The 15,049-nt window shown below is 63.1% G+C and overlaps 1 protein-coding gene across 1 annotated transcript in view; it reads left to right on the forward strand.

Moving 5' to 3' along the window:
- CPXM1 (carboxypeptidase X, M14 family member 1) overlaps positions 1-14,344 on the forward strand; it is a 32,834-nt gene extending 18,490 nt beyond the window's left edge. The window contains exons 9-14 of the mRNA XM_034771740.1: positions 492-688; positions 1,561-1,740; positions 2,475-2,772; positions 7,797-7,936; positions 10,468-10,570; positions 11,575-14,344. Of these exons, the coding sequence (XP_034627631.1) occupies positions 492-688; positions 1,561-1,740; positions 2,475-2,772; positions 7,797-7,936; positions 10,468-10,570; positions 11,575-11,846 (1,190 nt within the window). The 3' untranslated portion in view covers positions 11,847-14,344. The remainder of the gene's footprint in view (positions 1-491; positions 689-1,560; positions 1,741-2,474; positions 2,773-7,796; positions 7,937-10,467; positions 10,571-11,574) is intronic.
- The last annotated feature ends 705 nt before the right edge of the window (positions 14,345-15,049 follow it).

Raw genomic sequence — 15,049 nt, forward strand, 5'->3', positions numbered from 1 at the left:
CCCCCCCCAGAGCCAGGGCACCGCTGAGTCTGCCCCCAGACACCCCCCAGAGCCAGGGCGCCGCTGAGTCTGCCCCCAGAGACACCCCCCAGAGTCAGGGCGCCGCTGAGTCTGTCCCCAGACACCCCCCTAGAGCCAGGGCGCCCCGCTGAGTCTGCCCCCAGACACCCCCAGGGCCCGGGCACCTCCCTGCCTGGAGTGTGTGAGGCTCTACCCACATTCAGTGTGTCCTGCCCCCTCTGGGGACGCAGGCAGCACGAACTCCCCCTCCAGAGCCTCAGGCCCAGCTGGCCCAGCCCGGGGCGGTTCCTGGAGCCAGTCTCCGCGTCGCTTCCCCCGGGAGTCTGGCAGGTGGGGGGATTTCCCAGGCGTCCAGCGGCCCCGGGGAGCGGGCGGGGTTGGCCGCGCTCTCAGCCTGGTGCCCGGAGGGTGGCGCCGGGCGGGCGGGCGGGCGGCAGGCTCGTGGGCAGCTGGCTGCGTGTCACCGGCAGGGGAGCCGGAGTTCCGCTACGTGGCCGGGATGCACGGGAACGAGGTGCTGGGCCGTGAGCTTCTGCTCAACCTGATGCAGTACCTGTGCGGCGAGTACACCCGGGGCAACCCCCGCGTCGTCCGGCTGGTGAGCGAGACCCGCATCCACCTGTTGCCCTCCATGAACCCCGACGGCTACGAGACGGCCTACAAGCTGGTAGGGCCCGCGCCCAGGGGAGGGCAGCTCCGGCCGGGCGTCACTGCGGGGCCCGGGGGACCCGTGGGCACGGCCTCACGGCCACTCAGGGGCCCCTGCGGACGCAGGGCGGAGCCACTGCCGGGCTCAGGGGACCAGGCAGTACAGTCGCACTGGGCACCAGCCGGGTTGGCTCCGAGAGGGGTGGCCTGGGAATCCCGGCCTGGCGACGGGGCTGGGTCCCTCTCTGCGCCCTGCCAATGCAGGGCCGGGCGGGGGCTGAACGTCCGCACGCTCTGCTCCCGTGAAGCCAGCAGGAGGCGCTCTCAGCACGCCCGGCCGGCACAGTTCAGTGCTGCTGGCAGGTGCTGGTACGGCAGAGGCCGCCCCCAGGCGGGAACACGGGCAGGGCGCTCGGGAACTTTAACCCAGTTCGCTCCTGGGGCGAGGCAGCTGAGCGGCTCCCCTGCGGGGAGCAGGGAGTGGGCCAGAGGGGCCTGGCGGGCTCTAGGGGGACGGCCCCATGAACGGCGCTAGGGGCTGGCCGTGGAGCGCCCTGGCTGAGGGCAGTGAGGGCAATGGGGATCCCAACACAGACGCACGGGGAGGAAGGGGGGACGACACGGGATGGGGGGCAGATGATGAGGAGGGAGGGGGCTGGAAGGGGGCACAAGGGCCCCTCTGGCCAGTGTGGGCTGGAGGGAGGGAGGCAGACGGGGGTGGGAGGGCCGTGGCAGCCAGGGGATGTCACGGTGGCCCAGCCGTTATTGGGGGTCTCTGATCTGCGGTGGCTCTGAGCCCCACCTGCTCTGAATGTGCCCCAGAGAGCGGGGGGGCGGCGGGGGAGGAGGAGCTGAGCTCTCCCCCCGCCCCCCTCCCCCGCCCCCCCGCAGGGCTCGGAGCTGGCGGGCTGGGCCGTGGGCCGCTGGACCTACGAAGGCATCGACCTCAACCACAACTTCGCTGACCTCAACACGGCCCTGTGGGATGCCGAAGACAACGAGCTGGTTCCTCACAAGTTCCCCAACCACTATCTCCCCATCCCGGAGTACTACACCTTCGCCAACGCCACGGTGAGTCCCGCTGGCCGCACGGGGCGGGGTGGGGGTGTGTGTGCGGGGATGGGGCAGTGCGGGATAGGGGGCGCTGTGGAACAGGGGGTGTTGTGGAATGCGGGGACAGGGCGGTGCAGGGATGGGGAAGCTGTGGAGGACATAGGGGCACTGTGGGGTGCGGGGGACATGGGGAGATATGCGGTGCGGGGGGCAGGGAGTGCTGTGAGGTGCGGGGGGCAGGGGTGCTGTGGGGTGCAGGGGGTGCTGTGGGGTGCGGGAGACATGGGGGGCTGTGGGCTGCAGGGTGCAGGGGGTGCTGTGGGGTGGAGGGGACATGGGGGGGGCTGTGGGGTGCAGGGATGGATGGGGCTGGGAGAACTGGGGATTCTCCTTGCTGGAAGGCAGAGTGAGGGGCGGGGACTGGGGTGACGGATGCGAACTGGGGTATTCTGGGCCTGCTGCCCAGCGGCTCTCACATGCCAGCCGTGGCAGTGGGACGATCCAGGCCCTGAGGGGGAGCCGGGTTCATGCCAGGGGCCTGCAGACACCATGGTCACCCGGCTCCTCCTGCAGCCCTTCACCCCAGGGCGAAGCGGGTGCGAGAGGCAGCCCGGGCGGAATGGCAGCCCCTTGCACGGGAACCAGTCCCAGCCGAGTGTCAGGCCACGTGCTTCACTCCCCATCCCTGCCCTCAGCGCCGGGGGGCCCTTGTCCCCCCCAGCGCTCTGAGGCCGAGGCCTGTCCCTGCCCAGGTGGCCCCGGAGACCCGCGCCGTCATCGACTGGATGCAGAAGTTCCCCTTCGTGCTAAGCGCCAACCTGCACGGGGGGGAGCTGGTGGTGACCTACCCCTACGACATGACCCGCACCTACTGGAAGGCCCAGGAGCTGACGCCCACGCCCGACGACGCCATCTTCCGCTGGCTCGCCACCGTCTATGCCACCACCAACCTGGCCATGGTGGATGACGAGCGCCGCCTCTGCCACTACGAGGACTTCACCAGGGAGGGCAACATCATCAACGGCGCCAACTGGCACACGGTGCCGGGAAGTAGGTGGCCCCGCTCCAGAGCCTGGGGGGAAGGGCTCTTCGATCCCCTGGAGCAGGGAGGTCCTGGCAGTCCATGTGCCCTGCACTGGACAGGGAGTGGGGTGTCACGGAGTGTGGGGGGAGACAAGGCCCTGCACCCCCGGCTTCCTGCGATTCACCATGACTCTCAGCCAGCCAGTAAAGCAGAAGGTTTATTCAGATGACAGGAACACAGTCCAAGACAGGTCTTGCAGGCACAGACAACAGGACCCCCCTCAGTTAGGTCCATCTTGGGGTCCCAGGGGCACCACAGCCCTGTTGGGGGGTCAGAGCCCCGCCTGGGCTCCCCTCCGTTACACCAGCCAGCTCCTGAAACTCCAACGCCCTCCAGCATCTCTCACCCAGCCTCTCCCCAGCTCCTCCTCCAGGCTTTGTTCAGTTTCCCGGGCAGAGGTGTCACCCGGCCTCTAACCCCTTCCTGGGTTCTCACGTTACATGCTCAGGTATCTTCCCTTGAGGCCAGTCTCCCATCCCCCAATGCAGACCGTCCTAGCCACACTCCCCTGCCTTCCCAGGCCAACACTCCCCACTCAGCATTCAAAGACCGTATTAAGAACAGTCCCAGTTCGTCACATCTCTCCCCACTTCAAGACCGAACTGAGAGGGTCACTTCAGCCAGTGACCTGGGGAAGTTCGAACCTACCCCCGTTCCCGTGGATGCCCCAGCATCCCTTCCATTCCTTGGTGAGAATTACACCAGGCCCTTCCAGTTTCATGCCCCCCTTTAGGTTGGGTGTGCTCGATGGCACTCGCAGTTCGCATGTGGGAAGGTTTATGCGGCCTGTGCCCTTTCCCCACCCCAATACCCCTGGGGTTCCAACTGGGCTGTGGTCTTCTCCCAGCGTTCCAGTCTGGAGGTCTGTGATTCAGGCTCTCTTGGTTCAGAACCCCCCTTTTGACCTTGGCCACCCTCTGGAAGGCTCCTCTATGCTTGGCAAGGGTCCTAAAGCCGTTTTCCCCTTGTCCCGGGCCTTCCTCCCCCTCTGACAGGGGTCACAGGATCCGCAGTACTGTCGGACAGTAACAAAGACCCCAGGCCAGTAAAAGCTCCGTAGCAGCCTCTGCTGGGTACGCCAGGTTCCCTGGTGCCCTGAGAGGGGAATGTCATGGGCCCAGCACAGCAGCTGGCGGCGATACTTCTGGGGTACCACCAGCTGCCTCCTGATCCCCCCTGACTCCATTTTCCCTGGGGGAGCCCATTCTCGGTACAGGAACCCCTTCTCCCACAGGAACCTTTTCCGGCCACCTATCCCCATGGTCTGTACCGCATTGAGGTCGTCCAGGTCCCTTATCTTCCACAAGGAGGGATCTTTCTGCACCTCGGCCTGGAACTCAGCAGCTGGGACAGGGATGGGCACCTGCTCTCTCTCGCCGGCTGGGTCTGAAGCTGCAGCCTCCCTGAGCCGTGTCCCTGGGCGTTCCCTCCCCACCAGGTTAGGGTCCTGTGCCTCGGGCAAGGTACCCTCCCCGTTGTCAGGGCGCAGTGCCCCTCGCCGGCTCTGGCTATGGGTCATGACCAGGGCACCCTGGGAGTTGCTTGTCCAGTCCTCCAGGTCCCCCCCCGCATTAACACCTCAGTGGGCAAATGGTGGTGCACCCCCACTTCCTTGGGGCCCTCCTTGGCCCCCCACTTCAGGTGTACCCTCGCCACGGGCACCTTGAATGTGGTCCCGCCCACCCCCGTCAGGGTTAGATAGGTGTTGGGCATCACCTGATCTGGAGCTACCACCTCGGGCCGGGCCAGCGTCACCTCAGCGCCCGTGTCCCAGTATCCATTGACCTTCCTCCCATCCACCTCCAGGGGAACAAGGCACTTGCTCCGCAGGGACAGCCCCGCGCCCACCCTGTAAACGGAGAACCTTGAGTCCAGAGCATCCAGCCCCCCAGAGGAGCTGGCCTGGGGCACCCCTCCCTCCTGAGCCGTTGGGAAGCTGTCAGCCCCCCTTGCCTGGGCCATCTTCCCCTCGTCCGGCTGGGTCTCTACCACGTTAACCCTCTGTGGGTTCGGTCTGCTCAGTCTGTCCCTGAGCCTGGGGCACTGGGCCCGTATGTGGCCTCTCTGGCCACAGTGATAGCAGCCCATGTCCCATGAGTCACCTCAAGCTGGTCGGTTGGTCCTGACACTGGGTGTTCCCCTTGGGACGGGGCTCTCCATGTTTCCCCTTTGGGAGATCCCAGGGTCACTCTCTTTCTGTATCGTGGCGGGCCTGTTCCTTTGGGACTCCTCCCTGTCATCCCCTGCCCGACTGTCCACAAACTCGTCGGCCAGCTGGCCTGCGTGTGCGGGTTCTCTGGCTTCTGGTCCATCAACCATCGCCTCAGGTCGGATGGGCACTGCTCATACAGGTGCTCCAGTACGAATAGGTCAAGCAGGTCCTCTTTAGCTTGGGCCCCAGCTGTCCACTTGCAGGCATACCCCTGCGCCCGGTTGGCTAGTTGTAGGTATGTGACCTCACGGGTTTTACGCTGACTCCAGAATCTTTTCCGGTACATCTCAGGGGTCAGCCCAAACTCGCGGAGCAGGGCCTTTTTGAACAGTTCGTAGTCCCCTGTCTCCGCCCCTTTCAGTCGGCTGTACCTCCACGGCTGTGGAGTCTAGTAAGGGGGTGAGAAACTGGAGCCTGTCTGCAGGGTCAACCCTGTGCAGCTCGCAGGCATTCTCAAAGGCCGTCAGGAAGGTATCTATGTCCTCCCTCTCCTTACGCTGGGCCAGGAAGCCCTGATCAAAGCTCTTTGCAGTCTTGGGTCCCCCCTCACTCACCGCAGCCAGGGCCCCACTGCTCCTCAGCCTGGCCAGTTCCAGCTCATGCAGACGCTGTTTCTCCTCATGCTGACGCTGCTTTTCCCGTTCTTCCCGCTCCTGCTTCAATTCTTGCTTCCTTAACTCAAGCTCTTCCCGTCTCAGCTCCCTGTCATATTCCAGCCGCCTCCGCTCCCGGGACGGGGAGCTCCGCTGGGATGATCCCCTGCTGGCCGCCGGGGTCAGGGTGCCCTCGGTATTCGCTGGGCTTCCCCCAACCTCTCCCCTAGGTATAGGTAGGCAGGGTCTCGGGATGTTCTCAGCAGCAGTCTGACCCCTCCCAGCCATGTCAGACCCCGGGGCCCACGCTGCATCGGCCGGGCGGCTTCCCTCAGGGACAGGGCTCGGTTCGTCCAAGCGATCCCTCTCCTCCAGCTGGGCAATGAGCTGTTCTTTGGTGGACCTCCCAGTGCGCAGCCCCCTCTGCTTGCACAGCTCCACCAGGTCGCTCTTAAGGCGTTTAGCATCCATCCTCCTGCTGGCCACTCGCCGGCCTGTGCTCTCCGCTTTTCACCGTTCCAGGGGGGCCCCGAGTGTGCCAGCCCTTCTTCAGGTCACCACCTCTCTGCCAGGATCAAGCTGCAGCCTCCTCCGCCCCGGGACCGCTCGCTGCAATCCCCCAGGGGACCCTGTTACTGCAAAAGTCCTTTTCTCTGGTCACACACTCCCAGAGGTTAATTGCCCCCTGAAACCGTCTCTCTCTGACTCTTCAGCCCACCTGGTCCCTGTCGATCCCCCTTCGTTTTACTGCTCCCCAGTCACTTACTGCAGGAAGCGCCGTCCACGGGGTGCAGTAGATCCCACCGCTGCCACCAGTTGTCACGGAGTGTGGGGGACTCAGGGCCCTGTACCCCCGGCTTCCTGTTATTCACCATGACTGTGGTGGGTCTGTGGGTTGGAGCTCCGTCGTGTCCCGAGACCCCCGTGCTGGGAGTGATCCTGGCTGTGCCCTGCCCGGGGCTCTGGCTGGCACTCGGGGGCGGGGAGGACCTCACTGCGTTTGGGACGGAGCTTCTTGGCTCAGGATGCAGACAGGCCTTGCCCAGCTGCCCTCTGGCCAGACCCGGCTGAAACAGCTTCTGCCGCTGTGTCCATCGCTCAGGAGTGACCCTGCACGCGGGGCCCGTCGCTGCCGCGCGACCCTCCGGTAACCGACCGGGGCGCGGGGCCCGTCGCTGCCGCGCGACCCTCCGGTAACCGACCGGGGCGCGGGGCCCGTCGTTGCCGCGCGACCCTCCGGTAACCGACCGGGGCGCAGGACAAATGCAAAGTGCTGCACTTAGGCAGGAACAATCAGTTGCACACATACAGAATGGGAAGAGACTGTCTAGGAAGGAGTACGGCAGAAAGGGATCTAGGGGTTATAGTGGACCACAAGCTAAATATGAGTCAACAGTGTGATGCTGTTGCAAAAAAAGCAAACGTGATTCTGGGATGTATTAACAGGTGTGTTGTGAGCAAGACACAAGAAGTCATTCTTCCGCTCTACTCTGCTCTGGTTAGGCCTCAGCTGGAGTATTGTGTCCAGTTCTGGGCACCGCATTTCAAGAAAGATGTGGAGAAATTGGAGAGGGTCCAGAGAAGAGCAACAAGAATGATGAAAGGTCTAGAGAACATGACCTAGGAGGGAAGATTGAAAAAATTGGGTTTGTTTAGTCTGGAGAAGAGAAGACTGAGAGGGGACATGAGAACAGTTTTCAAGTACATAAAAGATTGTTTCAAGGAGGAGGGAGAAAAATTGTTCTTAACGTCTGAGGATAGGACAAGAAGCAATGGGCTTAAATTGCAGTAAGGGCGGTTTAGGTTGGACATTAGGAAAATTCCTGTCAGGGTGGTTAAGCACTGGAATAAATTGCTTAGGGAGGTTGTGAAATCTCCATCATTGGGGATTTTTACGAGACGGTTGGACAAACACCGCTCAGGGATGGTCTAGATAATTCGTCCTGCCACAAGGGCACGGGACTGGACTAGATGAACCTCTCGAGGTCCTTTCCAGTTCTATGATTCTATGAATTACAAACCAGGGCGCAGGGCCCGTCGCTGCCGAGTGACCCTCCAATAACCAACCAGCTGCAGGGCCCAACACCCTGCTGTATTTCCCATTCCAAGTGCAGGCTGCCGTAAGGAGCTCAGCTCACTTCTCTGGCGTGGCACCAGATCGCCCCGTGCTTGTCTCCCTGTGCAGGTATGAACGACTTCAGCTACCTGCACACAAACTGCTTTGAGGTCACTGTAGAGCTGTCCTGCGACAAATTCCCGCACGAGTCCGAGCTGCCCAGGGAGTGGGAGAACAACAAGGAGTCCCTGCTGGTCTTCATGGAGCAGGTGCATGTCCTGGCCTAAGGGGGGCACTCCAGGGCCAGGGCAGTCCCGAAACCCTGCCTGGCTCCTGGACGTGGGTATCTAGGGCAGCGCCTCCTGGAGCTTCTCCGCGGAGGTCACGTGGCCCTGTGGGAGCTGGGCAAGGCCCCAGGAGCGGCTGCTCCGGCCAAGGCAGGTTCTGGCTGGGTGTTGGTGCTAGCAGTGAACCCGTCACGGCGCCAAGGCTGGAGAGACACGGGGCAGCACTTACCCACTTGGGAGGGAGGGAGACCCAGTGGGTAGAGTATGGAACTGGGTGTCACTCAGGACAAAACCCAATCCCCTACCCCTTGAGCTAAAGGGGAATCACCATTAGCTGATAGCAGTGTAGGGACAATGACACACAGAGTAATTCTGAATCCAGCCAGCAGAGGGCAATATGCACATGCACGCACAAGCACACAGTGCCCGGGGCTTGATAACAGGTTTTTAAAGGCTAGTCAGAAGATCATGGAAGATCGAGATGAGAGAGACGTTAGATATTCGCTCCGACAGTCCCCAGATGCAGGGCACAGCAGATGTTAATGCCATCACACGGCTGTACACGGGGGTGCCGTCCCTTCCAGAGGCAGAGCAGCCCCAGACGCATGGCGCTTCGGTTTGTAGCTGAAATGTCCTCTGGACAGAGCCACAAAAACTGCCTCTCAGGCCCTGCCACCAGCAGCTCTGGGTTCCTCCAGCAGACGTGATCCGAGTAACAAGGAACGGCATAAAGCAGCCTGTTGGTTCCAGCTGAGACGGGCAAGCCCCTCCCGACCATGCCAAGCAGCCTTGGCAGTGCCTTTAGGAGAGCATGACGAGACAGAAGGCAGAGCACCCGGCCATGCCAACCACTGTGCGGCAGGGGCTGCTGGGGGACAGAGCTAAGAAGGGAAGAACGGGGTTGGTTAAAGGACAAGACGGGGAGTCAAGAAACCCGGGCTGTATTCCCTGCTCCCCTGCCCCCTTGCACCAGGTATAGCACCCCCACCTGGCCACGCAGGGAGAACAGACATCGGTTGTGCCTCCTGTTTTATTTATAACACACAAAATCCCAGATTCTGCAAATGGTCATTATCTACAGAGCCATTTGTCCCCGTCGCATCACCCCGCCTGCAGGGTGCCAGCAAACAGCTCCTCTCTGCAGCCCAGAGTCCTGCTTTCAGGAGAGAAATTCAGTCTGTAGCCACTACAGTGGTGCAAAAAGGCCTTATCTGTTTGCCACCTGTCAATTACATGGAGGCCAGGGGCCCCCCAAACAATAAATAGTGATATCCGGCTTTGGGGGGGCCAGCGGGGGCAGCGACGCCTTCCTGAGGGATGTTCGCCCTTGTCGACACTGGGACTTTCAGCCCCCGCCCATGCAGCAGCGTGCGTGCACTGCCTAGCGTAGACACTACTCATACAGTGCAGTGCGATTTGCACCTGTGCAGTTTAGCCTCGTTTCAAACTACACCAGTGCTCAAACCCCAGGGTAGACGAGGCCTGACACCGTCCCGCGTCCCCAGGGATGGGCACTTGCCGAGATTCACTGAGCACACGTTGGACATACACACGGCCCGTACACCAGCAGCTGCTGGGGGCTGCAGAGGTCACTGTGGGGCAATGATCCGCCGGGGGGAATAGCGGGTAGTTGGGGTCAGCTCTCCATGCCAGCTCGGTCCCTTGAGTGGCGTGTGCCAGGCAGGCAGGGGGCCCAGCCTTCTCTCACCCGTGTGGGCAGCCCACACGTTTCACACCCTTCTCTGACGGGCTTGGCCGGGCCGTGTAAGGCGGTGGTTTGTTAATCTCTGGGCTCTCACAGCTGGTACCCCTGGGGCTCAGCGCTGGGCACCTCAGAGAATGGCAAAGGGTAGGGAGTCCCAGGCAGCGAGGGTGGCCAGCGGCTGAAGGCACCGCTCTCTGGGGAGAGGCTGAAAACTCCCCCTGTCTAGCTTGGCTCCGCGCACACAGACAGGAGAGCCGCTGGGTGACAACTGAAACAGCCGCCGTAGCTGGTACAAGAGGCTGTGTGGAGCTGTGGGGTGAGCTCAGGACGCCTGAGTTCTAACCCTATCTCTGCCACTGGCTCACCACGCGGCCTCGGGCGAACCGCGCCTCCTCCGGAACCAGGGTGGTGACGCTGAGCCCTCTCCACGGGGTTAGTCCGTGAGCGCGGCGCGGTGTGACTGGCCGAGGGGGAACACCCTGGGAGGAGGGGAGGTGTTGGGGCCTGCTGGGGCAATGAGCAGCGATGGAGCAAAGGGAGATCCAGGATCCCCTCCGGGGCGTTTGGCTGCAGGACAAGCAGCCACCCCAGCCATGGGGCACAACCCCCAGCACTCCGGATGTTTAACCCAGGGCTGGACAAACTGCAGGGAGCCGCCCAGCAGGCGGTGCGCGGACGGTGGTGCCCCATAACCCTGGGCTGGGGGCTGGCTCGCTCTCCCCGCCGTACGCAGGGAGGGGTGGTACCTTGTGGACCGTGTGGGCCCGGGAACCCCCTCTGAGATGTGCTGTGTCCGGTGTTTGCCCAGGTCCGCCGGGGCATTAAAGGGGTCGTTCGGGACAAGGACACCGAGCAGGGAATTGCAGACGCCATCATTGCCGTGGACGGCATCAACCACGACGTCAGAACAGGTATCGCAGGCGCCACAGGTCGATCGCCGCAGTGGCGCCCCTCGCGCTGCGGCCAGAGCAGAACACGGCGTCTGGCCTGCCAGGGCTGCGGGGCAGAGGGACATGGGGGGGGGGGGGCAGTGCCAGCCCCAGCTGTATGGCACGGGGAGACCAATGAGCCGGGCAGCACTAGCCTCCACTGGACAGCTGTGGGGTGACATTAGGGGAGCAGCCCTGGGGGGAGCCGGGTCCATGGCCCGCGTTAGGGGAGCGGCCCTGGGAAGCCGGGTCTGTGGCCCATGTTAGGAGAGCGGCCCCAGGAGGTGGGGGGGTCCGTGGCCTGTATCAGGGGAGCGGCCCCGGGAGCAGGCGTCTGTGTAACCAGCGCTTGCACAAGGCTGTGCTCTACCCTGCGAGCGGCTGGACCAGCCCGCGGCCTGTGGGTGGAGTCCTCACTCCATGGACTCGGTGGCAAAGCTCCCGGCTTCGCTGGGGCCGGGGATTCCTGCTCCGAATGCGCTGCTGGCTCCGAGCCGGCGGGGCTGGGGTGAGGCTCAGGCCTTCGGAGACGCAGGTCCTGGGGTCAGTCCCCCGACCACCCACCCAGGGATGTGCCGATGAGCTAATCCGTCTGGGTGGCTCAGCCCATGGGGAAGGGGGGATGACGGATGGACCTAGGGCCCCAGGGGGAAAGGAGCTGGGTGGGGTGGGCTCTGGATGGGTATAAATAGCGGGACTAGGGTGAAATCAGGGAAAGGGAGATGGGTGCTGACAGGGGCCGGCCCCAGCAGTGGGAGCTGTGCCGTGGGACCAGTCACCCCAGCCCCAGACAGCACTGGGGGGAGCAGCGCGGCATTGGCCCTGGGGAGGGCAGGGCCCAGGCCTTGTCTACGCAGGGCTGCTAGTCGCGGAGGTGGCAGCACAAGCCCAGCCCTCTGCGGACAGGTGCTAACAGACCCAGCCCTGTGACCCTGCCGCCCCTCAGCCCTTACCCGTCACCCCGGCCTTTATTGTCACCCCGGCAGCTTTCGACGGCGACTACTGGCGCTTGCTGAACCCGGGCGAGTACGAGGTCACCGCCGCGGCCGAAGGCTACCACCCCGTCACCAGAACCTGCCGCGTCTCCTACGAGGACAACCCCACCCTCTGCGACTTCCAGCTCACCAAGACGCCCAAGCAGCGGCTGCGCGAGATCCTGGCCAAGGGGGGCAAGATCCCCAAGGACCTGATCCTGCGGCTCCGGCAGCTGCGGCTCCGCAAGCTGAGGGCCCAGCGGCAGGCCCAGGGAGGGGACTAACCCCTTCTGGACTGTGTGGGGACGTAGAAGAGGGATGTGCTCTGTGTGGCTCGCGGTCCCTCCCCCACACTCTAGTCTAGCGGCTTCTTGCTCCTCTGTGTTGTTTCGTGAGTCTGTAGCGGGGTGTGACTGCCGGCCCAGTGTCCTCCTGGGGCCTGTCCCTTCCTACCTCCTGCCCTGCCCTGCCCTTCCTGCTCTCCAGCCCGCAGCCCCTGGCTACGTTCCTTGGCAGTCCAGCCCCAAACCCTGCTTCTGAGCACCCAGATGCTCTCAGTTTGGGGGGGGGGGGTGCCTGGGCGTGGCAAGAAGACAGCGGAAATCAGTGGCGCAGACAAAGCTGCAGGCGTGTTCCCTAGGGGCACAGGCAGCGGACAGACACCCAGGACGGGCTTTGCCAGCAGAAGAGGACTTTGTAACACCTCAAAGAGCAGCTTTCCCCCAGGAGGGTCTCAGCACGGCTGCTGCCGTCTTAGCCAGACCAGGGACCCCTGTTTAGTGGGTAGAGCCTTTGCCTAAGGACGCTGCAGGGCCCGGTCCAGCCACCCAACAGAGGCCTCTGCTAACTGGTTCCGTTCCGCTCTGCCTGGCCACCGCTTGGCAAATCCCCCAGGAGGAATCCCGCAGGCAGCAGTAACCACACGGCATTTGGACAGCAGGCCCCGGGGCGTGCAGAAGAAAGGGGAAGGGCCTCAGGAATGGGAGCTGGGCTCAAGGTGAGGGCCATGGCTCTCTGCTCCCGACTGCGATGGGCAAGGAAGGGCCTTGTCCCCTCTCTACCTGAAAGGGGTGAGGTCAGAAGAGGGGGAAATCGCCCGCCTTCATTTACACCAGTGAATCCGTTTCTTTGGGGGGTTACTGACAGGTGGGTGGCAATCGCTGGGTTAACAAGCAGTTGGCTCAGTAGTTGAGGGGATACAAGCCCGCGTGGATATATCTGCTGTGAGCCTGCGATGGTTCTGTTGTGCAGTGTAGGGGAGGAATCACACACGTAGTGAAAGGAGAACAAACTGGGGTGTGTTTGTGGTTGAGATCAAGAAACAGGCCAGGCAGTGCAGCACACTGCGTAGCCACGGGGGCGCCCCGTGACGATCCCCAAGAGCAGCGTTTGGCCCCGTGAAATGCCCTAAGTGGTGTCTATTCGAGTCTCCTGGGCGTGAGCGAGCGGCCGCCACTGATTCCTCGAAACATGCGGAGTCTGCATCTGAGACTCCAGGCTGGCCCTAAAAATAGCTCCTGGCACACAATGGGCATGACGCAAGCAGGACTTCGATTGCCTAGCACGGGGTCTGGCTGGGCAGGAATCCAGGGCAAACATACATCAGTCAGTCCGTACCAACCATGGTAGGGTGTGTGCTGGCTGGATTCCCAGATCTCTTGGGTGGAGGGATCCTGGTGCAGTCAGGGATAACCTTGTTCCGCCCCGTTGGTAATGACAGCACAGTTCCCAAGGATGTGCCCTGTAGAATAGCCAGCACGCGCTCGTTTGGCGTTCCATCATCCGACTTCACCAGACCACAGGTGACATCTGGGGGAGCCAATTCCTGGCCAGCGTGGTGGCCATGGCACCCTCACTGAAACCACCACCTGTGGCACCAATTGTCCCCCCTGGCAGTCTCCTCAGGGCCAACACAAGAGATACCAGCCGCCTTCTCAGCTGCGAGGCGCCCCTCCAGGGCAGGGCAGAAGCATGTTAAGGGGACACAGGTCCTGATTTCGTATTGCTCCAGGTTCCCCGGGCATTACAATTAAAAGGCTGTTACTAAAGAGCTAACTGGCGCCTTGTCCGAGCCCCGACCCAGATCCTAGGCAGAGATGACTCCGCTTGGTGCAGTGAATGGTTCCTGTGGTTTCCTTTCCGCTCAGCCTTTGTTGTCAGGGTACTTGTGGGAATACAGCTCCTCCCCAGGGCGACTCCAGTAAAGACACTGGAGTTACCCCAGGGATGACTTTAGCCTCAGCTCTTTGTTCTCCCAGCACCCCAGGTGAAGTCACACTCCTCTGCATGAGACGTCACAATTGTTTCCTTGGCACCGGCCTGCGATGTCACAGTCAGAGGCTGAGACTGTGCAGAACAGATGGGCTCCCAGGGCCAGCCGCTGAAAGCCGTAGCGTGTCCGCTGCACCCGCCAGGAGCTGTCGGTGGGTCTCAGCACCGCTCTAGGGTCAGGCCCTCAGCGAACCGAGGACAGTGTCCAGGAACAGCCGCTGCCGAGGGCGTTCAGACGTTACTCAGAGCTTCCAGCTCTTCTGTGCAAGCCCAGGGCTAGTGGGCGCTTCGTTCTGCAGGCGGGACCTGACTGGAACAGGGCGTGTAAACAGCAGTGGAGCAATGGCTCGCGGCTCCGACCTAACGGGGGCGGCGAGAAGGGACCACTGCTCGGGTGGGCACTCAGCTCAGCACGAGGCGCTGATGAGTTAACGATACAATGCTGGCATTCGGTGTCCTTGCTAGGCAAGTGACGTCCTCAGCAGCAATAAACCTTCGCCGTTTTACCCTCCGGAGCGCGTGGCTGTGGGTTCGTTTCTCGTCACTTCATCGATTTCATTATTAATTCGGTGGGGAACTGCGGGGGGCAGAGACTGGGCGTGTGCAAAGCCCCTGGCATGGGCCACTCACAGCCGGGCCAAGGGGGCAGCCCTGTGGGGCGGGGAACAGGTGTGGGGGGGTGACCCCATGGCCCTCCCCAGGCAGTTTCCGTGTCCCTCCCTGCCCCTCGGGTTTCAGCCCTGCTGGCATCTTTGGTGAATAGGCCACGCCCCTGGTTTTTAGGCCACGCCCACCTGGGGGAGGGGTTAGTCTAGGGGACTATGCTCCACCCCTTGGGGATCAGAGCCCGCCCCTTTCCCAGCGTGAGGCCATGTGACATTAGGCCCCGCCTCTCTAAAGTGCGTCCTGACCCCTCGGGTAAGGCCACGCCCCCGCGCACGCCGCGCCCTCCCCGCCCAGCGCCACGCTGGCCGCCTATTGGCTGGAAAGAGTTTGTGGGCGTGTCCCCAGAAGGAGCGCGTCCAATGAGCAACGGCTCCGGGCGGCATCACGTGGGTGCTCTGGGGCCTCTGGAAGTGGCGTTGCCGAGCGAGGGAGCCCGGGGCGGTCGGTGAGTGGGGGCCGGGCCGGGCCGGGTCGGGGGCTGTGCGTGCCCAGAGCGGGCCCGGGGTGGGGGCGCACGGGGGGGGCCGGGTTGGAGGCGGGGGCTGGGGGG

This window comes from Trachemys scripta, chromosome 5 (assembly GCF_013100865.1).
Source record: "Trachemys scripta elegans isolate TJP31775 chromosome 5, CAS_Tse_1.0, whole genome shotgun sequence".
Taxonomy (NCBI): domain Eukaryota; kingdom Metazoa; phylum Chordata; order Testudines; family Emydidae; genus Trachemys; species Trachemys scripta.